The sequence below is a fragment of the Loxodonta africana genome, chromosome 22 (genome assembly GCF_030014295.1).
Source record: "Loxodonta africana isolate mLoxAfr1 chromosome 22, mLoxAfr1.hap2, whole genome shotgun sequence".
Lineage (NCBI taxonomy): Eukaryota > Metazoa > Chordata > Mammalia > Proboscidea > Elephantidae > Loxodonta > Loxodonta africana.
This window is the reverse complement of record NC_087363.1, coordinates 9,539,060-9,566,647: the sequence shown is the minus strand read 5'-3', so window position 1 is coordinate 9,566,647 and position 27,588 is coordinate 9,539,060. Positions and strand designations below refer to the sequence as shown.

Sequence of the window (27,588 nt, the reverse complement as noted above, 5' to 3'; positions counted from 1 at the left end):
CAGTGAGTTAGTGAGCTTTCCTTTTTTCCTGATAGGAACAGATTGAGGCAAGCCTTATTTTATTGTGTCTAATGTGATGGCTGTAACTATACCAAACAGGCCTACAAAGATGAGAATTAGGATACAGCCTTACTTTTCTGCCTTGCGCTACGATTTACATTTTATAAAGATATCTTGGCTCAGAAGGGACATAATGCTTGTGCTAAGTATATAAATATAAACATATCACATGAACACATTCTTTTAATATTCACTTGACGATTTGAAAATCTTAATTTTTTCATATATGCCATTTTTATAGTTGTCAATTTTACAAACACTGACACCTCAGTAATAAATAGATGTATATCCGTATTTATAGTTCCACTGACAGAATTTTCAACATATAAATATGAAGCACACAGGAATATCCAGACTGCAATGTGTATCTAGAACACCTGTGTATATTTGGAAATTAATATTAGGTATTAACAATAAATCAGAATGTCTGTATCACAGACATCATCACACTGATTGGTTATGATGGCTATTTATGTAGCATGTACAAGTTCAAGGGTAGCAGAGAGGACTAGAAGTGACATTTGACCAGGAAGCCCTACAAGGGCAAGGTTGAAGCCAAAGCAGCAGAGTAGATTTTGACCAACTAGTATGACCAAAGCTGACCTTGAAGTATCTCCGCCGACCGTAATTGAAAGTTGTCTTGTCTGCTGTTTGTCCCATGGTGTGGGTGCATTATTATTGTTGGGTGCCACAGAGTCAGTTTTCACTTATAGCGCCCCCATGTGTGCAGAGCAGAACTGCCCCCTAAGGGCTTCTAGGCTAAAGTCTACAAGGGAGCAGATGGCCAAGTCTTTCTCCCACGGAGTCACTGGGTTGGTTTTGACCACCAACCTTTTTGCCACCAGGGCTCCTGTGTGGTGCCTTGATGGCAGGGTTTTTGCTTGTTTGGTTCACTGCTGTGTCCCCTGCACCTGGCCCAGTGATTAGCACATCCTAGCCACTCAGATAAATGAGATGAGGGAAGGGCTGACGGAAAGGAGGTGAAGGAGCAAAGGAGTCTGGCCAGGAGCGTCTCACGCCCGGCCCTCTGCAGTGTAACTGATTCTGTCCCTGAGTCACAGATATCTGTGAGAGCAACATGTAGCAGGCCCACGCTAAGTTCTCATCCCAAACCAAACATCCCACTGAGTTCTTCTAAAGGTTGGCATTTCCAGAGAGCAGGCTGGTTTTGAGATTTGTTTTGTTTGGGGGTCTCTCTATACAGGGAAAGTGAGAGAGAAAAGCAAATCCTGCTACACTCAGCTTGACAGAAAATCACCCAGATCTGCTCCTGGGGTAGACGGAGGCTACTCGATTTGACGCAGCAGAGACGGAGACAAGGCACTGCACATGGCAGAGCACAACTGGGACGTCACATCCAGGGCTTCCTGCCTCTTATTCCTCTCTCCTAGGAGCCCTCAGAGGAGTCCTGGTGGTGCAATGGTTAAGCACTCGGTGGCTAACTGAAAGCTTCGCGGTTCAAACTCACCAGGCGGATCCGAGGGAGAAAGACCTGGCAATCTGCTCCTGTAAAGATTAAAAAATTACAGCCTAGGAAATTGTACAGGGCACTTCTACTGTGTCATACAGAGTTCCAATAAGTCAGGATTGACTCGAGGGCACCTGACAACAATAGTTCTCAAATACTGATGTTATAACTTGACGTGTAAGTTATGGTGGACAGGAGTTCTCTTTTTATTCCATCCATCTCTCTATTAAGATTACAAAAGAAAAAAAAAATCCAAACAATAAAACACTGCCTTAATGAGATTACATGACAGAGAATTTGCCAAGTGCAAGATACCTCTAAGTTTACCTAGATTTAATTTAACTTCTGATACACCTAGCAATTCCTTGGGGTGTTTGTGTGTGTGTGTTGTTCATTAATTGAAAAGGGACAGATGGTTTGGTGTCAAGAAAAAGCTCACCAAATGTGTTCACTTTATTTCACAGCCATTGTCTGTTCTTTTAGATACTGAGTGACTCATGTGATTGGAGAAATCTCCACCATAATTACCATTATGATCGTCAGTTCTTTAAAGAGGTTTTCAAGCCAACACACAGACATCCTTCTCAGCACTCCACAGCCCCTCACCACTTGCTATTAAGGCTTAGTTCTGAATTAATCAAGATTTGTTGAGCATCTACTACATGGAAGACATTGTAAGAAAACTAGCCCAATATGTAGGTTTTTCCAACAACAAAAAAGGAACCTACTCATGAATTAATGGGAAAGTAACAATGGGCATCTAACTGAAAGAGAGAGAGCACCTTAAACGTCCGTCCTTACTGCACATCACCTCACTTTGATGTCCTTTGTAACAATGGGCATCTAACTGAGAGAGCACCTTAAATGTCCTCGCTGCACATCACCTCACTTTGACATCCTTTGTTGCTACCTGAGTCCACTGTTGACAAGAATTACAAAGAATGACAGCTCTTACATTATGTCACCTGAGTCCAACAAGCCTGTGATGTAATTATTGTTCGTCTCATTTTACAGATGAAGAAACAGTTCAGTGACCCAACAGTTGCCTTCCTAGGTATTTACCCAAATGAGCTGAAGACATAAGTTCACAAAAATCCTGCATACAAATGTTTACAGAAGTTTTATTCACAATGGCCCCAAACTGGAAGCAACCAAGATATCGTTCAATAGGTGAATGTATAAACAAGCTGTGGCATATCCATATAATGGAGTTTAATTCAGCAATAAAAAGAAATGAGCTATTAAACCACGAAAAGTCATGAAGGAACCCCAAATGCCTACTGCTGAGCGAAAGAAGCCAGTCTGAAAAAGCTACACACTGTATGATTCTAGCTATAGGATACTCTTTGGGAAAGGCAAAACTGTAGAGACAGTAAAAAGATCAGTGGCTGCCAGGGGTTCTGGGGTAGAGTGGGAGAGGTAAGCAGGTGGAGACTGGGCATTTCAGGGCAATGAAACTATTTCCTGGGCTACTGTAATGGTAAACACACGACATTATGCATTTGTCAAAGCCCACAGGACTGTACAACACAAAGAGTGTCCCCTAAGGTAAACTGTGAACTTCAGTTAATAATAACGTACCCCTGTTGGCTCATCACTTGTTACAAACGCACCACAGCACCCAAGATGTTAGTAATAGGAGAGAGGGTGCAGGAAGGAGAATGCTCTGTATTTTCTGCACAGTTTTTCTCTAAATCTAAGACTTCTCTAGACATAAAGTCTTGAAAAAAAAAAAAAAGAAATAAGTTCAGAAGGATTTAATAACTACTCAGCCAACATAACCATGTTAGTTATATTATACCCAGGCTAAACCTTCATTTTCCATATGATCACTGTTTCCAACCAGTTTCCAGCTATTAGAGGCTGCCCAAAAAGGTTGCCCCACCTTAAACCCTCTCAACCAGAAGGTATGGGGTGGGGCGAGAATTTGCCGGCCCTTACCAAGTAACCCAGGTCACTTAGAAGGACTCCAGAATTTAACCACCACAGCCCCAGAAATTTCCAACAACCTTACGGTTGGCATCATGCCAAGAAGGGCATCTGGCTTCCCCCAAGGCTCCATCCCCATCTGCACCCCGTAGTGAGGTCAGCTCTATGTCACAGCACAGGGGGTTGTGATAAAACAAACAAGAACCTTGCGAGCACACAGAAAGCACTATCTCAGCAGCACTGAAACCTCTTGAACAAAGGTTTGATCCAGAAAGAAGCTGGCAGGAAGGGCTTGTCAAGACGGAAGCTGCAGTGGCTGGATGGTTTGGGGTATCTGTTGTGGCTCAGGTAAGGACTCAAGGAGGATGCTGTCCAAGCCCATTCCTGTAGCCTTTGAGAACCAGCTCTTGTACCATCAAAGCCTCGGCAGCCCACCTTGAGGTCTGTCTGCTGAATCCCTAAAGCACTTAGACAACAGGGCTCCTTTTTCTTTTTGGAGACTTGGTTATTTGCTTTCCACGGTGTTTGGGGTCCAGTCTGCACTTGGGAAGAAAGAGGATTTGGGGCCACCACCTGCACGTCAGTTTGTAGTGCTGTGGTGGCCTGCATGTTGCTGTGATGCTGGAAGTGATGGCACCGTATCTCAAATACCAGCAGGGTCCCTCATGGTGGATAGGTTTCCGAGGAGCTTCCAGGCTAAGGCAAACTAGGAAGAAAGGCCTGGCAATCTTCTTTTCCAAAAATTAGCCGAGGAACATGTATACATCACAGAATATTGTCTGAAACTTCAACTCACTTACTTTGGATGTGTCATCAAGGGGGACCAATCTCTGGAGAAAGACATCATGTGTGGTAAAACGGAGGGCCAGTGAGGGTGAGGGAAACCTTCGATGAGACGGATTGACACAACGGCTGCCAACAACGGACTCAGACATACCAACAGTCATGAGATGGCGCAGGCCTGGGCAGCGTTTAGGTCTGTTGTTATCCACGGGGTTACCGCGAGCTGGAGGCAACTCAACAGCAACTAACAACAGCAGGGCTTTACAACGGCGGGGCTTTACAACGGCAGAACTTTGGAGCAGGCTTCCTAACTTCTCTGAGCTTCTTTTTTCTTATGTATAATGAGGGGATAGTTGGTGCCAATTTCTTAACAGTACGAAGTGGGATTCCGTGAGATAACAGTGAGTTTTTGGCCATAAATAATATTTCTTGAGAGGTTACCATATACTGGGCACTGAACTCAGCCCTTGGTCATACAATTTTCTGAGCACAACCTCATGGGACAGGTTGTGTTACTGTCTCCACTCCACACTTGGGGAAACTGAGGCTCAATGAGGAGAACCCACTTGCCTCTAGTGTTCCCCTAGTGACTGGTGGAGCTGGGATTTAAACCCAGGTCTGCCTCTTAACCATATGGTCCCATCTAGCCTAGTGCCTGGGACCTAGCAGATTTCAATAAATGGTAGCTGCAGCTGTTATGGGTAATGATTTCCACAGCAACGGCGATCATTATCATTAGTGGCTCTCCTGGGATTTTGTAAGCGCCTCAAGAGCAGAGGCCAGGCATGGCTCCTTTCTGCAGACCTAACAGTGCTGATGTGTATGGTTGTAAAAATGCCTGCCATGGGCAAGCGTCTGCACTGAGGCGGAACCCCTGTACTGGGGTGAGAACGACAGCACACACATCACCATTTAAATACAGGTGGTAATTTAACCCACAAAACAACTGAATTTACAGACAGGAAATGACCCCTTTAGAGAGCTTTGCTGAGTACGGAATGTTCATTAAAATCCCTTCAGTTTCTGATGTCTTTTAAAAAGGCAGAATAGCAGAATGGGTTAGAAGTATAGGCCTTGAGTTTGGCTCCTGGCTCAAATATTTATTAGCTGTGCAACCTTGACCAAGTGATCTAACCTCTCTGGATCTCAGTGTTTACATCAATAAAATGGGAATAATAATAGTATCTATTTCATAGGTTTCCGTGGCACATGAAATAAGACGATGAGAATGAAATACTTAGCATAGCACCTGGCCTACAGAAAGTGTTGAATCAATGTTAGCAATTACTATTTATACCCAGGCCACTTTTTTTTTTCCATTCCCCCATTCTCCAAGCAGGAATGAATCATAATTACAGTCAACATTTATATAGTGATTACTATGTGAAGTGCTTCATATATGCTAATGTACTTTATTGCCTCAAGAATGTGGAAACTGAGGCACAAAGAGTTAGGGCTTCTAACAAGTTCCCAGGAAGTTATACATAAGAATCACCTGGGGAGCTTGTTAAAAATGTAGGTTCTGATTCAGTCTATCTGGGGCGGAAATGCAAATTCTCAGCAGAGGTTTGAACCCAAATGAACCAGTTCGAGGTCCTGCAAAGAATTAAGTAAACTGCCCAAAGCTGAGATATGGATCCCGGGCTCTGGCTCCTGATTTTGTGATCTTGTCCACAACACTATATGCTTCTATTCTCTGACCAGTCTAAAACGAGCCTCTCCTGTTTTCTTATTAGTGAGGATTTAGAGCTTCTGGACTGCATCCCATCAGCACAAGTAAGTAACTGTATGGCATCCCTTCCTATATTCTCCTTAATCACTAAATTACAGGCCTAGTGGTTTTCCACACTTGGTAGAAAGATATTGAATTGCATTTCCACTGAACAACGATGGCCAATCAGTCCGATTCTCAGATTACTCCAGTATTAGACCCAAGTAGCAGGTCAGGTTCTCAGGCAAGACGTTCAAGGAGCTGAATGAGAAACTAGACGAATCTACCTGCCACTTAGTCCTTAAAGGGCTATTAAAAACATACAGCCTTCTTTCATTCCTACCTAAGACTGGACTCATGAAATCAAGCCTCTCGTGTCTTTTCACATTTGGAGGGAACATCAGCGCTTAACTGCCAAGCGCCAGCCACCACTTGATCATCTAATTCTGGAACACACACCAACTCCAAAAATTTCACCAACTAGGAGTTGCAATTCCTGAAAACTCCTCCCTGTGTTATGCCATTACAATTTTTCTCCAGCTGGATGAAAGAATTTTATAGCATTATTGAGGTAGAAAGGGTATTATCAGGACTTGGTGAGGCCAGAAAGCTCCGTGACTTATAAAAGTCAAGTCAGCAAATTCGTGATGGAGCAGCACTGGAAGCTCCCTCTTCAAAGCTTCTTCTCTAGCACCCCGTTCCTCTCCGCTGTCCACACCACTGCTTTTGGTCTCATCAAGCAGCCTACATTCCCGCTTCAGCTCTCAGACAAACAAAAACTGTCCTGAAATAAACTTTACGGCTTTTGAACCAAGTTTTCTGGTCAGAGAGGCAGGACAGTCTCTGAGCTTCCCAAACAGTGATTCTAATTGTGTTTCCTGCCAACTCACACAAACTCGTGGGCTCCTAGCAAAACTGAACATCTGGGTCAGTGTTGGCCTTTACCACTTAGGATTTAATCTAACCTTGAAAGAAGGTGAGCTTTTTCTCAGGAAGGAGAAACAAGAGAAATGGTACCCAGGTTCCCGCTTAGTATTATAACTTTGAACTTGAGCATGGAGTGTCCAGGAAGGTAGAGAGGGGTGGAGCTGATTCTCAGGGGGCCTCACTCCCCTTTCCATGTAGTGGCTTTTGAAGTTCTCAGAAGATACAGTGGCTTCTGGAGAGCATCCTGCACCAGCCACCGGTTTTTTCTCAGCTAACTTTTCTCCCTGGCCCTAGGACTTCAAGTACCACATCTGTTTTATTCACTACTCTAAAGCTATCTAAACCAGCTGCCATTGAGTCAGTTCTGACTCATGATGACACCATATGTGTCAGGGTAGAACTGTGTTCCATAGGGTTTTCAGTGGCTGAGTTTTTAGAAGTAGGTCACCAGGCTTTTCTTCCAAGGTTCCTCTGGGTGGATTCAAACCTCCAACCTTCCAGTTAGCAGCCGAGCGTGTTAATCGTTTGTACCACCCAGGGGCTCCACCTAGGTAACCAGTGCCTGGCAAAGAGTATGTGCTCAACTATTTTGTTGACAAATATACCTGTGGTCTGAAGTTTATACTGGCCCTTAAAGATAATTCAGGTTTCAAGATGTAATTCCAGTTGTACCCTCCCTGGATTGAAATCCCCCAATGCCTCTTCATGGTCTTGGAGTAAAGTTCAAAGTCCTTTTTTGTGGCCTATAAGGCACCGAGCTGTGTGTCCCTGCCTTATTCTTCAGACTTTTCCTGTGACTCGCTCCTTCTTACTTACTATTCTCTCGTCATACCACCCTCCTTTCTACGCTAGAAACACATCAAGCCTCTTCCCAACTCAAAGCCACTGCACTTGCCGTTCCCTGTGTCTAGAACGCTCTGTCCTTGGTTCTTCCAATGGCTGGTTCCTTCTCAGCCTTGAGGTGTCAGCTCCAACATTATCTTCTACAAAGTGGCATCCTTGGCCACTAAAGTAGCCCATACTCCCACTACTTTCTACAGCAGTAGCCTGTTCATGTCCTTCAGAGCATGTATTGCAATCTGTCGTTCTTACGTATTTATTTGTTCATTCATTTATTGCTTATGTCCTTTTCTAGAACGTCCACTCCATGAGGCCACAGCTCAATATACGTTACTCAGGGCTGTAGCACCTGTACTGGTTTAGTGTTGTCACAGGAAAACACCCCGTATACCTTGCTGAGGGAACATAAGTGCCTTTCCTTACATCCAAATTTCAGAAGAGCCATTCAAGAGAGACAGTCTATTTTCATATAAATCCTGCCAAGGCCTTGTTCATAGAAACATTTTTCAGTTACATTGCAGAAGGAAGTACCTTTAAAGGTGATACAGGAGGCAAGGGACTGGAGTGAGCAACTTCCTTTCTGATGCTGGGACTGACTAAATGTGTGGCGATGTAACAGGACTCCATTTCTATGAATAATCTGGCATAATGAGCCTGGTCTACTCTAAGTTGTACCACCAGGGCAAATAATATGTTTTATAGAAGAAAGATGTTATATAAAATCACTGCATTTTTTTTTTTTTTTTTTTTTTAATACATCTCATCTGATAAGGCACCATTTAAAAATGCTAGGCCTATGGCCAGATTTCCCACTTAGGGCTTTTTGTTTTCTTATTCCCTCAGAAAATGGCGGGAACCAGTTTGAGCTTTCTAATTCATAGCAATGATGAAATCCATGCTTCATCAAGTCCATGGCTTGTCAGGGAGTGGTGAACTTGCTAAATAATCAAATGCCAAGTGGTATCCTTGGTTTTAATTCAGAGGAATATAATTCCAGAAAAGTTAGCACAATATTGGGCAGCTAAGTCAAACTGGGAGCTCTGGAGGTGCAGTGGTTAAGAGTTTGGCAGCTAACCAAAAGGTGGGCAGTTTGAATCCACCAGCTGCTTCCTGGAAACCATATGGGGCAGTTCTACTCTGTCCTACGGGGTTGTTATGAGTCGAAATAGACTCAATTGAAGCTGGTTTGGTTTTTCTTTTGGTTTAATTCAGGCTGCCTTTCTTTTCAGGAAAATTATTTAAAATTTGCTCTAGTATTTTAATCCTTAGGACAATCTTTCCTTAGAGGGAACTCACACCTGAAGTGGTTGTATAAATACACCAAGAAAGACAATAATTTTGGAGTCTATCTCCCACTCAGGGATTTGTCAGGTTTTCTTACATCGATTTCCCCAAACTAAAATAATTTGCATATCATCTTCCGAATCTTTGCTGTTCCCACACACCAACACAAGATACGTTCATGATTTTTTAAAATGACATCTAGGAAACCACAATGAAATCTAAAACAACGCTGTTAAATTCTAACTGGATACAGTTGCCTGCACAAGGCGCTGAGTCTGAGGCCTGTGGAGGTGTTAAAGGCCTGGTCACACCAAATTGGAGCCCTGGTGGCACCGTGGTTAAGAGCTCAACTGCTAACCACAAGGTTAGCAGTTTGAATTCACCAGCTGCTCCTTGGAAACCCTGCGGGGCAGTTCTACTCTGGCCTATAGGGTTGCCATGAGTCAAAATCAATTCAACGGCAACAGGTTTGGTTTTTGGTTTAGCACCAAATAGAAACTTTTTCCTTGACCTGATCTGAAAAACTGAGAACTAATTAGGAAAGGAGCAACTTCCTGCCCACGAGATTTGCTCCTCAATGATGTGTCTTAATAAAACCTAGCATAGTCTTCTCGATCTGCAGAGGCAAGAGTGCCACCCTTTGAAAAATGCTGCCTAATGTCAAGAAAAGCCCTCTGCTCTAGTCTGAAGGAGGTGGACAACTGTATCTGGGTTCTGGAGCCCACACAGACCCTTTCATCTCCATTCCCTGTCCTTGCCGAGACCGCACACCTATTAACAGGATCAGCGTCTTCTGCTCAGCACTGCCACTGGTTTCCCACCAGGAGCAGAAACAACGCATCACCAAAGGGAGCTAATATTCTTTAATAAATACCCCTTGGAAACTTTTGGTCTTGTATTCTCCTGGGTCTCCAAGTTAAAAATCCAGGAAAAGAGGACAACAGATTTGAGAGAATATACAGCTTGCTTGAAAGTAGCCCATATGCAGCAAACAGATTGACTGATAAAGTGAAGGATGAGTGGGGGCTCCAATTTAGCTGAGAGTATAAAACCTTCTGCCCCCACCCGCCTCTCACACACACACGTCATGGTTTCCAACCAGGAAGTAGATTTAACTCATGAATATGGCATCCTTTTATTATGTAACTGCTCCAAAGGACCATGCAGGGAGGACCCTGGTCGTGAGGGAAGAGATGGCATTGATAACAGAGGCAAGGGAGACTCAGAATCACCATTTCTAGGTACGGCCAACATAGACCAAGATTTCCAGTGGATGTTAATAAACGGTAATTGAAATAAGTTTGGGAAACTCAGGGAAAAACAAAGATAAACAGGGTTATTTACTGTTGGAAATCTTCAAAGCCTGTAAAATGGCCACGGATATGGTGAATAAGTCAGAAAGAGATATGATATCTTGCATTTCCCAGACTTACTTGGCCATGGTACCACTCCCCCACTTCTTGTTTTTCTTGGAGTATTCTACATGGCAGTGGCGGGTCAGTGGCAGAAGTCTCGCCTTTCATGCAAGAGATGCAGGAGACCCAGGTTCGGTTCCCAGCCAATGCACCTCAGCACAGCCACTGCCTATCTGTCAGTGGAGGCTTGCATGTCGCTGCGATGCTGAACAGGGATTCAGCAGAACTTCCAGGCTTAGACAAACCAGGAAGAAAGGCCTGGTGATCTACTTCTGAAAATCAGCCAGTGAAAATCCTGTGGATCACAACAGCCTGATCTGCAACTGATCATGGGGATGCTGCGGGCTGGGCAACAATTCGTTACGTTATGAATGTGGCGTCATGAGTTGGAGGCTAACTTAATGGCAGCTAACAACGACACTTGTTCCAAAGAACACACACTATTGAACAAACTGGTTATTGTACAGTGTACTCCTGAATTGCGAGTACGGTTGAAAGAAAGACAAGTCAAATTCCTTGCAGACATTCTTTAAAAAAAAAAAAGAAAAAATATATATACATATATAAGCCCTAGTGGCACAGTGGTTAAGTGCTTGGCTGCTAATCAAAAGTTCAACGGTTCTAATCCACCAGGCACTCCTTGGAAACTCTATGGGGCAGTTCCACCCTGTCCTAGAGGGATGCTATGAGTCAGAATCAACTCAGTGGCAATGGGTTTGGTATACATACACTCAGAGGAAAGCAAAAGAGAGTCAGGGGAAGATGAGTATGGGAGAAAGGCACAGAGATGGAACATTGCGGCTGGCTTTGAAGACAGGAGAGAAAACCACGAGTCAAGAAATGCAGGCAGCCTCTAGACGCTGGGAAGGGCAAGGAAACAGATTCTTCCCTGGAGCCTCCAGAAAGGAATGCAGCCCTGCCAACCCCTTGACTTTAACCCAGTGAGCCCCGTGCTGGCCTTTATCCTACGGAACTGCAAGATAATAATTTTGTGTTGTTTAAGCAATAATAATAATAATGCATCAATTTGTCTAAAATAGCACTGTCCCGCAGAAATAAAATGCAAGCTACATATGGAATTAAAATTTTTTAGTGCCCACATTAAAAAAAGTACAAAGAAACAGGTGGAATTAATTTTTTTCTTTTTTAATTGTGGCAAATACATATGTAACAAAACATTTGCCTTTTCAACATTCCTCAGATGTACATTTCAATGAAATTATGTTCATCATGTTGTTCAACCATTACCCTTATCCATTCCCAAACTATACCATCGCCCTTAACAGAAGCTCAGTGTTCCCTAAGCATCGAGTTGGTGGAATTACTGTAATTTTAATAATATATGTTATTTAACCCAATATCACTGGAGAAGGACATCATGCTTGGTAAAGTAGAGAGTCAGCAAAAAAGAGGGAGACCCTCAGTGGGATGGACTGACACAGTGGCTGCAACAGTGGGCTCAGACACAGCAATGACCATGAAGCTGGGGCAGGACCAGGCAGCGTTTTGCACTGTTACACAACAGGGGGCTATGAGTCGGAGCCGACTCAGTGGCAACTGACAACAACGGCAATCCCAAATATTACTGTTTCAACACGTAACCAACATACGAAATTACTAAAAGGATATTTCACTTTCTTAAAAAGGAATTTCTTGCAGATGCAAAACAGGGCAAGATATCAGCATTGCAATTACCAGGGTGGAATACGTGATATCGGAAACAACAGCATTTATGAGCGAAACAGGCTCGCATGGGATTTTTGTTTCAGAATGTATAAATGAAGTATGGGCGTTGGTGTGCTAGAAGAATAATCAAAGACAAGATTCAGAGAACAAATAGGGCAGAAAAAGGGCTAAATTTGTCAGCTGATAAAGTGCTTAGGATAGAGAAAAGATAACCTCCAAAAGAACATTCTTTTGGGATAATCAAAATGAAGTAGCAGAGATGACAGCTGGAGATTAGTGATGGGAAAAATCGTAAGTAGAAGTGTGGAAGGAAAGGAGAAAAGTGAAAAGCTTCAGAGGAAAGACTTGATGGAGAGGATGCTGTGCAAGTCAACACTTGGGAAGTAGGAAGACAAAGGGTCCCTGCACAAAAAGTCCACTCAGCCTATCAGATAAAACTGGATGCAGAGGAAAACTACCAGAACTGAACTATGACAAAGAAAAAGAAAAAGACGAGTATTGGAAAAATAAGTGTGGGTTTAGAAGGAAGATGAACGATAGTTATAAGGAGAATTTATACAGAAAGAATAAAGGAGGGGGCAGGGAGAAACATGGGCATTGGTAGATTTCAACCTCCAGGTGTACCTCTTTGGGATACTATGTCATTGTTGGGTGATGCTGAGTTGATTTAAACTTATAGTGACCCCATGTGACAGAGTAGAACAGGGTTTTCTAGTCTGTAATCTTTACGGGAGCTGATCGCTAGAAATGCAAACGCAAGGCACTCATTCTCATTCTTCTTCCATGGCAGACATTGCCAGCCGATCAGGGCACTACTGTCTTCCGAGTACAGATTTGGCTCAGAATCCTTCTCAGCACAGCCCTCGAGGTAGCCACTGCTGATTGATTTGACTTGACCCTGGTCATGAAACCTGCATTCTTAATGTATTTTTTAAAAAGAAACTTTCTGTGGCATTTTGATAATACCAACTCACTGAAGAGAAATTGAAAAAGGATACTTCTAGTCAGAAAACCAAAATGTTTCAGAGTGCAACGTTTATGTGTTCAGATGTAATGATGCACACGAGTAAATATGTATACGAAGCATAAATATTTCGAGTAGGTAGACACAAGCATGCCACATTTATTTTGAATCTGAAGCTCTGTTTTACACATTCATAAGCACATGAAAGTTAACTCATGACTCACTGTGGCAACTGAAACCTTAAAATACTGTGGTGTCATAGATCACTTTTGTGTGTGGCCTTTATAGCAATGGTCAATGGTCTTATAACTCCCACCCAGGTGACTGGGCAGACTGTGCATATACAGTTATTGTAGCCCACCAAGGGGGTTAGTCACTTTTGCCAACTGGCTGGGCTTGAAATGAGCCACCCCAGAGGTGGGGAAGAGAGGAGCCCACCACAGCCAAGAAAGAACAGCCAGGAGCCAGGAAGTCTCTTGGACCTGGGCTCCCTGCACTGAGAAGCTCCTAGAAGCAGAGACAGAGAGAGTGCCTGCATGCCGGGGGGCGGGGGGGGGGGGGGGGAGGGAGAGAGAGGGCACTTTATAACCCTGAAGGCAGTGAGAAGCGGGAGTGGCAGCCCAAGGAGAGAGAAAGCTGAGTGCCTTTGGGCAGAGGCCAAGGGCCAGGGAAAGACATGCCTGTGAACATGCCTGGGAAGAGGCTGTACTGATGGAAGAACTGTATCCTGAGTGTCCCTGAGCCTGAATTGTAACTGTTACTTCCCTAAAAAAACCCCATAATCGTATGGACTGTGAGTTCTGTGTGGCCAAGGCAATCAATTATCAAACCCAGGAGAGGAGTAGAGAGTGCCGTGGGAGGGACAGCTGGTGTCAGAGTTGGTAAAGACGGCAGAGAGAGGAGGCATGTCTCAGCCTCGGGCGTTGATCTTGGTTCTTCTGCCCCCTTGTGAAGTTAGAGGAGGTCAGACTCCGCCTCCATGCCGTTTTTTTACAAGTACAATAAAATAACCTGAATTGTGTTCTGAGTTAAAATAGCCTACGTGAAGCAATAACTTGTTGGGATAATCAGAGCTTTCTCCTTTCTTCCTCTATCTTGTGACACCACATTGGGCCCGACATCTTAAACAGTAGGAGGAAACACCAGATAGGTTCTTCTTCCCCCATGGCTCACACCTCTTCAGAAAAGGCATACAAATAGAGCAGTCCAACATAACAGCATTGTGACACATCAGGCCATGGTGATTGCTGGGGAAAAGCTGAGATTTCATCAATGGCAGTAAAAAACAAGCTGCGTTCACTGCCAGTTTTAGAAAGAGAGGGAGGGCGGTGTGTGACAAGGTGTGCTGCCTTCTATTACCACACCCCCCCCCCCAATCAGGCTCATCAATTTCCCCTAGCTTCTGCCCATCAGGGGTCTCTGCCTGTTCACGTGAAGAATCACATGAAGGCATACAAAACCCTCCGATTTTTCTCTAGTCCAGGAAACATTCAGAGCTTTCTTTGAACTGTTTTGTTTGGACATCCTGGTAAGTTATTCATGTTCTGCCAAACATTTCATAATGGTCTGGGGGGAGGAAAGGCAGCCAACTTGCCGGGGCTTACCCTTGTATGACTCTCTTATGAGTTAACAACAACAGCAAAAAGGTGCTCATTAGCCTAGGCTGGCTTAGCTAGATAGAAAAGGAAGCCAATGAGGCCGTGGGTAGGGAGGGGAGGGAGCAAGTGATCCTTCAAGAATTTCTGCAGCCTGAGTATCCCCCGACCCAGATGCATGAGACACCACCTCTCTTGAATCCTGCACCAGATTCCTGCCTGGTCTCCTGCAATGATGCCGGCCCCTCCACTGCAAACAGAGAGAGATTGCAAATCACAGATCCAGTCACGTTTCCCCACACTTTCCTCTCCATGGCCTAACCAGGATCTATACGGCCTGGCCCCTACCTACTTCTTCAGCAGCTTATGGCATCATATCCCCCTTGTTCTCTGTACCCAGCTCCATGGGCCTCTTTTCAATTCCTCCTTGCCTTGTGTACCCCAGGGTCTTTGCAGAAGCTGTTCACTCTGCCTTGACTGCTCTGCACTCTTAGCCTCCATGCCCCTTGCTCAATGGTTATGGTATTAGGTCAAATGCCACATATATCCTGAGGAAGGGCTACTGATAGTGACCCCACAACCGGTTCAGGTCCCCCTGTGATCTGCTCCCAAAGCACCCTTTCCTTCTATGCACTTTTAACGATTTGTAATTATATATTCATGTGGTTATTTAATTGTCTGATGCCCCACTGGACTGTAAGCTCTGTAGGACTACAATAATGACTACTGTCCTTTCCTGTGCCAGAGTACCTTATGTGCACACACACAGCAAGCATGTGACAAATACGTGCTGACTTAGTGAACTGATACATTGTGTCCAATGCAACATACTGCTTTGCTGATACATTCACAACCATCACACCTAATAAATATTTTGAAAAAAAAAAAACTGTTATATTGTAAACCAAATATTATTTGGAAAACATAATTAAAAACACTTATACTAAACTCTTCCTTCCATCATAGTTAAGGATGGAAGTTGGGACTAAACTCTGCAAGGTGAATACCTAAAACCTCCAGAAAGAAGACTGTTTCTTTAATTTCCTTTGGTTTTCTGCTTTGAAGGAGCTGGAATCCTCATTACAGCTGCCGAATATAAATGTAGTCAGGTCATCCTGTTTGAAAAATAAACAAGGTGGTTGTTCCATTGAACATTAATGACTGAAGACCAGATGAGTTATGGGATGACATCAAGGACATCATGGATGAAGAAAGCAAAAGGTCATTAAAAAGACAGGAAAGAAAGAAAAGACCAAAATGGATGTCAGAAGGGACTTTGAGAAACTTGTTTTTGAATGTACAGTAGCTAAAGCAAATGGAAGAAATGATCACATAAAAGAGCTAAGAAGAAGATCTCAAAGGGCAGGTAGAAATGAGCAAAGATCTGGAGTTAGAAAACCAAAAGGGAAGAACATGCTCAGCATTTCTCAAGCTGAAAGAACTGAAGAAACAATTCAAGCCTCAGACTGCAATACTGAAGGACTCTATGGGCAAAATACTGAACAACACAGGAAGCATCACAAGAAGATGGAAGGAATACACAGTCACTCTACCAAAAGAACTGGTCGAGGTTCAACCTCTTCAGGAGGCAGCATATGACCAAGAACCAATGGTACTGAAGGAAGAGGTCCAAACTGCCCTGAAGGCATCGATGAAAAACAAGGCTCCAGGAACTGATGGAATGCCAACTGAGATGTTTCAACAAACAGATGCAGTGCTGGACGCATTCACTCATCTATGCCAAGAAATCTGGAAGACAGTTACCTGGCCAATCGACTGGAAGAGATCCATATTTGTGCCCATTCCAAAGAAAGGTGATCCAACAAAATGCAGAAATTATCAAACAATATTAATATCACACACACATAAACTTTTGCTGAAGATGATTCAAAAATGGTTGTGGAGCAGCGTATGGACCAGGAACTGCCAGAAATTGAAGCCTGATTCAGAAGAGGGCACGAGATGAGAGATAACATTGCTGATGAGAGATGGCTCCTGGCTGAAAGCAGAGACTACATGAAAGACGTTTACCTGTGTTTATGGACTATGCAAAGGCATTTAACTGTGTGGGTCATAACAAATTATGGATAACATTACCAAGAATGGGAATTCCAGAACACTTAATTGTACTCATGAGGAACCTGTACGTAGACTAAGAGGCAGTCGTTCAAACAGAAGAAGGGAATACTGGATGGTTTAAAATCAGGAAATGTACACTTCAGGGTTGTATACTTTCACCATACTTACTCAATCTGTATGCTGAGCAAATAATCTGAGAAGCTGGAGTATGTGAAGAATGGGGCATCAGGACTGGAGGAAAACTCATTAACAACCTGCAATACACATACAACACAACCTTGGTTGCTAAAAGCGAAGAGGACTTGAGGCACTTACTGATAAAGATCAAAGACTACAGCCTTCAGTACGGACTGCACCTCAACATAAAGAAAACAAAAATCCTCACAACTGGAAGCATCAGTCAAGAGATCAAACGACGTATTGCATTGGGCAAATCTGTTGCAAAAGACCTCTTTAAAGTGTTATAAAGGAAAAATGTCACTTTGAGGACTAAGGTACGATTGACCCAATCCATGGTATTTTCAATTGCCTCATATGCATGTGAAAGCTGGACAGTGAATAAGGAAGACAGAAGAAGAATTGATGCCTTTGAAATGGTGTTGAAGAAGAATATTGAATACGCCACAGACTGCTAGAAGAAGAAACAAATCTGTCTTGGAGGAAGTACAGCCAGAATGCTCCTCAGAAGCAAGGATGGCAAGACTTGGTCTCATGTGCTTTGGACATGTTATCAAGAAGGATCAGTCTCTGCAGAAGGACATCATGCTTAGTAAAGCAGAGGGTCAGTGAAAAAGAGCAAGACCCTCAATGAGATGGATTGACACAGTGGCTACAACAATGGGCTCAAACAGCAATGGCTGTGAGGATGGCACAGGACCAGGCAGTGTTTTGTTCTGTTGTACACAGGGTCATTATGAGTTGGAACCCCATGGAAGGCACCTACCACCAACTCACACATGTCTTTTAGAACCTTCTGAGGAAACCAGTCTTTTCTCTTGGACTTGACCAAAATGAAGCCAATGACAATAATCCCTGGAAGATGAACTGTGGAGAAACATAACTTACGTCGGTTTAGAAGCTTCAGCCTGGTCAGTCTGCAGTTTTTCTCCTCCTTCCACCTCCATTGTACAATACACGATGCGATTTGGGGCCAAGGATTTGAGGCCTTGGACTTCCATGATCACCACCTGGAAACAGAATCAGACATACTGGAGGTTATTACCAAAGCCCATATGCAGCATCACCCAGGGGAAGAAGCAGAGATGAGAAGTTACATCTGAGGGGTTCTATCAGGTTTCCACCAGTCATACTGGGGCCAGTCTCGCATGACGATGCAGTTTCTCACAGTGTAGCTTGTTGCCTCCTAGATGGAAACACAAGGCTCTCCAATTCAGATACTCACAGGGGCCAGACAGGCAAAGTGAAATGTCTTAATCTTTTCTGTGCTAAATACATAGGATTACTTTTCACTTTCATAAAGAAACAGGCTCTCTTCTACTTTTCTTTAGAAACAGTCTAGCTTTTGTTTTAGCACTTGGCAGAGAAATGCCCAAGAACAAATTCACTTTTCCCTTTACAATAAGGTAAGTGACAGTGAAGTGCCAAGATAAATGGCAAGTAGCATTCAGCATTAGTGTCAGATAATAGGGAATGGTGGGGACTGTGGCAAATGGGAATACACATGCTCCACGTAAAGAAAGTGGTTACTACTCAGTGTTAGCCCATTGTTGCCTGTCTTCCCTGAGTCCAGAGTTGTCAGACACTCCGATTTTTCCTATGAGAAGATGTAAGTCTAAATCAGAATTGTGATCAGTAGTTGGATTTTGAAATTTGCACCAGGAATCTAAATAAGGAGGAATAAAATACACCAACTCTACGCAGCCCAACACTGTTGGATCAAAAGAAAAACATGTCTTCACTTGCATGTTTTCTGGCCTAGACTGAGGGACAGGGCTGGTATCATGACGGATCAAGACATATTGATTACAGTTCCCGGCACCTCTCGCTGATACCCCAAACGCCACACAATTACCTGTAGTTCTAATCAACAATAGCATGCCCTATACTAAGAGAGAGACAGAGGGAAGATTGAGATTGGTTTAAAAATATGAATCAAATGACTTATATCAGAGATAGACAAGGAACAAGGTACATAAAAATCACTCAATTACACTCCAAAAAAGAGGCAACACCATCAAACAAGGAGAAGAATGCGGGTGTGCAAAAAACACATATTAGTTAACAGACTTGATTCAAAGAAGTCCAGAATGGCTAACACTGAACCAGGATTCAAAAGCCACAGTTCTACAACTTAACAGCCCAGTGGTTCTCAGACTTTAGTGTGAATCAGCATTCCCTGGGGGGCTGATGAAAAGAAATCTCTCTGGACTCCGCCTCCAGAGTTTCTGACTGAGTAGGTCTGAGACTTTGGATTTCTAATAATTTCCTTGGTGATGCTGATGTTGCTGGTCCCAGAACCATACTTTGAAAAACAGTGATGCAGTGGCTAAGGGTTTGGCTGCTAACCAAAAGGTCGGCAGTTCGAATCTACCAGCTGCTCCCTGGAAACCCAATGGGCAGTTCTACCCTGTCTATGGGGTCACGAGGAGTCGGAATTGACTCGACGGCAGCAGGTTTGGTTTGGTACTAGTCATGTGCTGTGGGGCAATGACTTGGCATTGAGACCTTTTTCTTTCTAATCTCTTGAGCCTCGGTTTTATTATCTGTGAAGGGGGTGATGGTATGTGTCGTTTGTGTGTATATGGCTGTTGGGAGAGGGTCAAAGGAGATAACTGGAACATTTTACACTGGGAAGAGCTGTACAAGTGGAAAGAAATGGGAAGCAGAGTGGAAAGAGCACGAATTGGGAGTTCAAAAGATCTGGGTTCAAATCCTGATTCCGCATCTTCACTAGCTGTGCAATCTTGTGCAAGTTTCTTAACCTCTCCAAGCCTTTGCTTCCATGTCTGCAAGTGCTTCAGAAGATCGTTGCAAGGATTCATTGAGTTAATATCAGTAAAGAACCTGGCACATAGCGGCATTCTAAAAAAGCCCATTGCTTTTCATCAGAGCACTCCCCTACCTTTGCCCCAGGCCATGCCACTCGGCTTCCCCAACCTCAGCTCCGTTGCTGCAAAGTTAACTGCTCTCCGGTGTCCCTTCCAGCCTCGCAATTCTACAATTATGGAAACAGTGCCTCGCGCCAACCAGCAAGTTCAGATCCCAGTCTGCCTGGATGAGAAGACAGCCCTCTTTCTCCTCCTTCTTGCCTTCACAAACACCTTCACGAATAGCTGCACAATAACTTTGGCTGGCACTTTCAGTACGGTGTGCAATTTGCTGTTCTTCCAATTAAAACATCTTTGGGGGCCCTCGGGTATTTTATTCTGTACTCGTACTTAGAAGTTCAAGCCTGTTTCTACCGTGGACACGCGAGAGTGTGGTTGGATTCACCTACTCCTGTATTTCAGGTGATTGGCTGCGTAATGCTGAGGACTGACAAACAATTAGAAAATTACAGATTTAAAAGCTTCGTGAAAATCAATAAACTACTCCCCCCGCCCCTTCTGTGGGAAGACAGGAGGAGTGGGGAATAAATTGCCACCTCTAATTGGCAATAATCAAATTCAAAGACACCTAAGAAAAAGCATTCAACACCTCGGGTGGCAGGATTAAAAAAAAGAAAGTTTCTGTGAAATTACACCGATGACTTTTTCACACACCAAGCGCTCTATATTTAATTGAACACTGCCTCTTCCGACTGCAAAATGCATGCTGCAAACACCGTAATGTGACTATCTGGTTCCAAACTGAGCGCAGAAAAAACAAATTTCCAGCAGGTAATTCCCAGCAAGCCATAATGACATTCAGGAAAATTAATTTAGTCTTTACAAATGCTAATTCAATCTATAGAAATTTGATCTATTCTTTTGGTCTTGCCAAAGAGAGGGGCATCATAAAATCCCTTGTGTAATTTTGAGTTTTAATAAGTTATTAGTGGCTCTCAAACTTGGGAGTACATAAGAAGTACCCGGAGAGCTCACTGGAGGCAGATTCCAAGGCTGCACCCTGCTTATACAGTTTTTTCCTTGACTACTGGGTGCTGGGGGTTACTTTATTGAGGAGTATTTTGCATATCATGTAATTACCCCATTTCAAGTGTGCAATTCAATGGGCTTTAGTAAACCTATCAAGTTGTGTGACTATCATCATAAATGAATTTTAGGATATTTTAATCCCCTCCAATGGGGTCCCTCATGCCTGTTTCCATCCCCTGCCCCAGGGAATCGCTAATCTACTTCCTGTCTCTGTAGATTCACCTTTCTCTCCTGGACATTTCGTACAAACAGAATCACACGATATGTAGTCTTTCTCTGAGCATAACATCCTCAGGGCCTTTTCCCGCCACAGCAGGTGGCAGTAGTTTGCTCGTTTTTGCTGCTTTATCGCATTTGGTTGTGTGGCTACACTGCATTTTGTTCACCCATTCACCAGCTGAGGGACACTTAAGCTGTTTCTGGTTTTGGCTGTCATCAGTAGTGCCAGGGGCAGCGGTGGCTCAGTGGCAGAGCTCTCACCTTCCGTGCTGGAGAGCCGGGTTCGGTTTCTGGCCAAGGCACCTCAGCACAGCCACCCCCGTCTGTCAGTGGAGGCTTGCACGTTGCTATGATGCTGAACAGGTTTCAGCAGAGCCTCCAGACTAAGATGGACTAGGAAGAAAGGCCTGGAGACCTACTTCTGAAAATCAGCCAGTGAAAACCCTGTGGATCACAATGGTCTGATCTGCAACTGATGATGGGGATGGTGCAGGGCTGGGCAGCGTTTTGTGCCACTGCGCATGGGGTTCCCATGAACTGGGGTCACTGTGAGCCGGGGGCCAACCTGACAGCAGCTGATAGCAACAACACGAATACTGTTTCTCGTCTCTGTGTAGATATGTGCTTTCACTTCTCTTAGGTAGGCCCTAGGAGCTGAGTTGCTGGGTCACATGGTGGCTTTATCTTTAACTTTTTGTCAAACTGTTTTCCAAAGTGGCTGCACCAGTCTATATTCCCACCCTAGACACTCTGCTTCGGTGGCCTTGGTGGTACTCAGGAATCTGCATACTTAGCTAGCTTCCCAGGTAACGCTGATGTATGTAGATCCAAGCACTGCCTTAGAGTATGTGTCTAATAACCATAACGTGTGAGTAGGCATTATAGAGAAATTTATTGACCTGTTGAGCATTCTGCTACAATACTGGCCCCCATAGGTTCTTACTTTGGATGCTAAGATACACTAAATAAAAGTTGACCACAACAAAAGACTGTCTACTGTGTAGATGATAAACAAAACCTAACCAAACCCATTTGTGTAGATGATAAACAAAACCTAACCAAACCCGTTGCATTGAGTCGATTCTGACTCGTGGTGACCCTACAGTGACCCTATAGGACAGAGTAGAACTAGAACTGCCCCATAGGGTTTCCAGGGAGTGGCTGGTGGATTCAAACTGCAGACCTTTTGGTTAACAGCCAAGCTCTTAAGCAGTATGTCACTAGTGCTCCATACAGTTGACAAAAAAAAAAAAGGAAAGAAAATTAATAATTCACCACAAAAAATGATACTAAATTGCTTCTATCACACCTGCAATGTAGGCTGCCAAAATGTAAAACTCCCTGGATTGGGTAACACCTTTATAGAATCCTGGAGCACTGCTGTAAGACAGGGATGCATAAAATCATGTTGGCAATAGGCCAAGATTAAATTTAGTAGGTGGATCTTGAGATTGCCTTTCCTTTAGAAAAGGCTGGGCTCCTGGAGGTGGGGAATCCCTCGCTGGTTAGCTGATCTCTGTTTAGCAAGCCGTTATTTTAATAACTACTCTGGGGCTTACGGGGGCATACCAGCTGGCTGCGGTGCAGCTAATCGCCACGGCCCTCGCTGGGCTAGGAAACGTGCAATGCTTTTTACCTCCAGGGAGAAAGACAGCACGACGTCTGACTTGGAGAGCTGGTTTTCGCTCTCCTCGCCCAGGTCGATGATGGAGGTGTTGTGGCTGCGTTTCAGCTTCTGAAGCTTGAACTCGCCGCCTTTGGACACCGGCATGCTCTCCAGGTTGGCCATGAGCAGGTTGACGGACGACTTCAGCTCCTCGATGTACATGTTTTCCATTTCTTTGGAAACGAACTTGGGAAATTTGCGCTCCTTGCAAAGGAAAAGAAAAGTATGAGCAGAGGAGTAAACAGAGGTCTGATTCACAGAGAAGGCTTTTATCTCACAGCCCAGAGTTGTGACAACATGTATCAGTAGTGACATTTGCCTAGGTATATGAGGTCCCTGGGTGACGCAAGTGATTTGTGCTTGACTACTAACATAAAGGCTGGCAGTTCGAATCCACCCAGAGGCCCTGTGGAAGAAAGGCCTGGCAATCTGCTTCTATAAAGATTACGCCCAAGAAAACGCTATGCAGTAGTTCTACTCTGCAATGCATGGGGTCACCGTGAGTCAGAATCGACTCAACAGCAGCAGTTGTTTTGGTTTACTGTGGCACTGTGCTGGAAAAACATTTAGCCTAGCTGAGTAGACGGCTGCTTGCCTCCTAACAGATAACATATATAAACATACAGTAAGAGTCAAATGCTTTATTATATTTCTATATTTCCTGCACATTTTTTCAGCAAATTTGATTTGTGGAAAGAAAAATGGGGTGATATTTTTCAAACCCGTTTTCGGTTCAAACCGTTTTTCTTTTTCACTAAATGCAGTGTGCTGTTTTTAAGTTACAGAGACAGAAAGACACCCTATTTCTGGATATCTGTAGAGATTTTCTCACATGAATAATTCCATAGGCGCTCATATGAGAGGTTTCAAACATAGCCTGTGGCTATCTCTAAAAAGAATAGTTACTGCTTTCAAGAAAAATTGAAAAAAATTAATGAAGTGATAAAAATGTAATTAAAATTCTTTTAGAAATGAAGATAAAGCAATTTGGCATCAGAACTTAGCTCTATTTTTTCCTTCCTTGCTTATGAACTCAGTTGTAATTGCAACAAGCTCTTGCCATAGTGTTTGTTTCTTCATATCTCTAAGGAGTCTAGATACCCTGAGTGTACCTGGACCCATCACCTTCTCAAAGAATCATTTCCCATTGAAACAGACTTGTCCTCCCCACCCCTCTCTGACTGGACGAGGGGCAAGCTAAATCAGTTTGACTTTTGTTGCAAGTAACAGAAAACTACAACTTGAACTGGCTTAAACAACAAAAGGAATTTAGTAGCTGGAAATGTCCTGGGGTAGATCCACCTTCAGGCAAGGTTAGAATCAGGCTCAGATTATGTGACAACAGCGGACTTTTTACTCCAAGTCTTGGATTTGGTTTCTCTGGGTTGGCTCCATGCTCAGTCTGGCTTCTCTTACGTCACAAAAAAGCTGCTAAAGATCTGGACCTCCAAACATCATATCACACTATCTAAAGGAAGAATAAATATCTCCATGGAGATGTCTTTCATCCCTCAGTTTTCACCAAAAATCTAAGTGAACTTACTTAGGGTATAGACATATGCCGAACCAATTTCTACAGCCAGGAATATGCTGTGCTGAATTGCTTAAGGAACAGTTATGTCCTCCATCCCTGTAGCTGGGAGTAGGCGTCCACCAAGATCACATACAAGATGAAGTGGCTTCCCAGACAGCAATGGGGGTATGAATTTTGGGTGGCAAAAAAAGAAAAAGGTGTTTAGTACATGAACACCTGACTCCAAGTCAACCACCACCACCACCACCAACAACAACAACAAAACTGGCTAGAAATCAACCAGATCCACTCTCTCAAGCAGCTGTACTGAGAGCCATTAAGACTGCCATCAGTTGGTGGATCTGAACCAGTAAAAGTGTGTAGGTTCAGGGCCTAATGCCATATTGGATCCTGTGGAAGTAGAATAAGACACTTGAGAAATAGGAGAAAGAGAGATACAATATATATGAATATGTGTGTGTGTGTGTGTGTGTGCGCGCGTGCACGTATGGAAAGAGAGGGAGAAGGAGGGAGGGAGAGTCAGGTTGTCTAGAGTTACAGAAAGGAGGTTTGACTTCGACTCGTGGTGACCCATGGTGTCAAAAGTAGAACTGTGCTCCAAAGAGTTTTCAATAGTTGATTTTTTGGAAGCAGATTGGCAGGCCTTTCTTTCAAGGCACCTCTGGATAGACTCGAACTTCCAACCTTCAGGTTAGCATCTGAGTGTGTTAACCCCTTGCACTACCCAGAAACTCCTTTAATATCTATAAGGCCTAGTCATTCTTCCTGTTTGGGTTCCTTGAAATTCTTTTATTTTCCTTTCAACAATTCCCCCACCCACTACCTAGCTAGAACGGCATTTCTTCCTTGCACCAAGGCACCTTGACCCCAATACACAGACTGAGTCCTCCACAGAGAGCTTGGGAACACCTTTGTGCCAGTGTTCCTCCTACCTGGGGCCTTCGTAAGTATTGCTGCCCTTTCCTCCACCTCCTTGGCTAACTCTCAGCCGTCGTGTCTCCTTCCAGATTTCAGCTTCAAAATTTTACTTCCCTGGATTGCACCCGTCTATTGTAATTGCTTATAATATGAAGTTCACCTCCTTGGTAAAGCTTATTATAATTAATGAATCAATTTTGAAACTTATCTGTGTAATGTCTGTCTTTCCTGCTGATCCACAAAGCCGGACCATACCTATCGTGATACCCCTGTTGAATCCTTGGTATCTGGCACAATGCTTGGCATATAGTAAAAATTTAGTGCACATGTGTTGAGTGAATGGATGCATGGCTTATCCAAATGTCCCCATTAAATACCAATATAGCTGAAACTCAGCTGTGAAGAGGAGGTGGAAAGGGGATAAACTAAGTTCTGGAAGAACAACGAGATTCTGATTTTCCATGTAAATGAGTACAGGGGTCTGAAACCCACCCAGCAGCCTTAGAGTACTGGCGTCTTCTGGAACCTCTTGGTACAATCACTTCTTGCTTTAAGGCTGGGCTCAACCACTGCATGGTGATTTCTGAACACACGTGGGTGAATGTGAGGGAAGAGGCAGGACAGGCGCCTCTGAAATGAGATGATGACTTGCCAGGCTCAAAAGGAAACAGGATGATTCAACGCAGGAAAATCCTACGAGTCCTTTCTCTAAAACTCCTGCATGGTGGGCTTGATTGGCTCCTTCTTGGACTTAATCATGGGATGCCTGTGAGCCTCCAAACTTGAGCATCCTCTGGGAAACAGATCAGGGGGATGCAAAGACTTAGCTGCTGGGCCACCGTACACTCAGGATACATTTTTAGAGGCATGATTAGGGCAAATACTGCACCAGCCTTGGCCCATGGCGCCCCTGAGGAGTTTTTATTTACCTGGTACCATGAATAGAACTGTGTCTAACAGTTGTGTATCTATGGAAAATGGCGCCTATGGCAAGCACTGAAATTACACCCCTGTCCAAACATCTGACACCCTTCTTTTAGGTAACTTTACCATAATATCAGCTCAAAAATACAAGTCAAGCTCGCTAATCTTTTAATTAACGCATTACCATGCTTGAGGAAGGACGCCAGACCACACGAGGTTAATAGAAACTGCCCAGTGGCACCATTGCATTTACTGCCAGCAACAGTGTACCAGGCACAGTATTAGGCACTGGGGGGGGGGGGGTCATGATGAAAGGATGTGGACCTATACTCCTCGAGGAGTAAGATATATAATGAAACATCAAGGCACATACTACAATGGAAGTATATGAGAAGTGAAATCTTCCCAAGATAATCACGGATGGTTTCCCAGAGGAGGTGACCCTTGGGCTGAGGCTCTGAAGGATGAGGAAGAGTCTGCATCAGGTTGAGTTGGCTGAGGTTGGGCCACTGCTTTTCCCTCCTTCTTATGGAAAATATTACAGGCAACCATGAATCCAAGAAGGTCTATATAACCGTATGTGGCCACAAAATATTCCCTCATCTCCTTTTGAACACAGTACTTCTGAGAGTGAGGAGAAGAATGAGGTGGGTTAATTCATGGGGCAATAGTGGTCCCCAGGCTCCTTAAAGGCTGCCGAGCAGCAAAGTTTACATCCCAATAGTCCGAAGGCCGTTATAGTGACCTGTCTCTTTCTTTCCATACTGGGACACAAACCTCAGTGAACTACATGGTATTCTTGGGGCAGCGGGGTAAGTGATATCTCTGATTTTTACTGCCAGCTGCTGGCTTTGCAGTTGCCATGGGATGCAGAGACAAACCATAACACCTGTGAAATATGTTCTTTCCAGCCATTCAGACGTGAAAGACTGTACTATCAAATGCAGTCCATATTATCACACCCATCGTTGGGCCATACTGAACCTTTTAACCCCACAGCCTTGAAGTTTTGGAAAACCCAATGGTCACAGATTCCACCACTCTGGCCCAGAGTGCCAAGGCCTCTGCAGTAGAATACTGGGAAAATCTGAAGAATGAGCCATTCTCCCAGGCCTTGGACAGCTCCTAATGGCATCATAAACAGAGACTCATAACACTGAAATCTGCAGGAAAACAAGGCCATTTTTCTGTCCCGGGTACTTAAGCCTTGAGAAGAAACAGCATTCTGCCAGTCCAGGCTGTGGTTCTTGAGTGGAGTTTTCCACGCAGCCCATTACAAACACATTTCAAAGCTGAAGTTGTGCCAAAACAAGGAAACTGTGGTCGTCTGTCTCTATTGCTACTTTTCCAAGCAAAACAGTAAATTAGCCTTGACGAAAGAACTGTTTATTCGTACTGCTTTGTGAAAGGTATGGCATACGGGTAAGCTAAGGCCTCCAAAGAAAGTTTCCACTGGCCATTTATTTTTGTTTGGGGCTGCTAACATTCC

General features: G+C 43.9%; 1 protein-coding gene across 7 annotated transcripts in view; it reads right to left on the bottom strand.

Annotated features, from left to right (window-relative positions):
- The window catches only part of CADPS (calcium dependent secretion activator), a 580,697-nt gene that overhangs the window by 268,862 nt on the left and 284,247 nt on the right, over positions 1-27,588 (bottom strand). For all 7 annotated transcript variants that reach the window (XM_064274284.1, XM_064274283.1, XM_064274286.1 and 4 more), the window contains 2 exons: positions 22,694-22,927; positions 17,807-17,928 (listed from right to left, as the gene is read on the bottom strand). In XM_064274284.1, the coding sequence (XP_064130354.1) occupies positions 17,807-17,928; positions 22,694-22,927 (356 nt within the window). The remainder of the gene's footprint in view (positions 1-17,806; positions 17,929-22,693; positions 22,928-27,588) is intronic.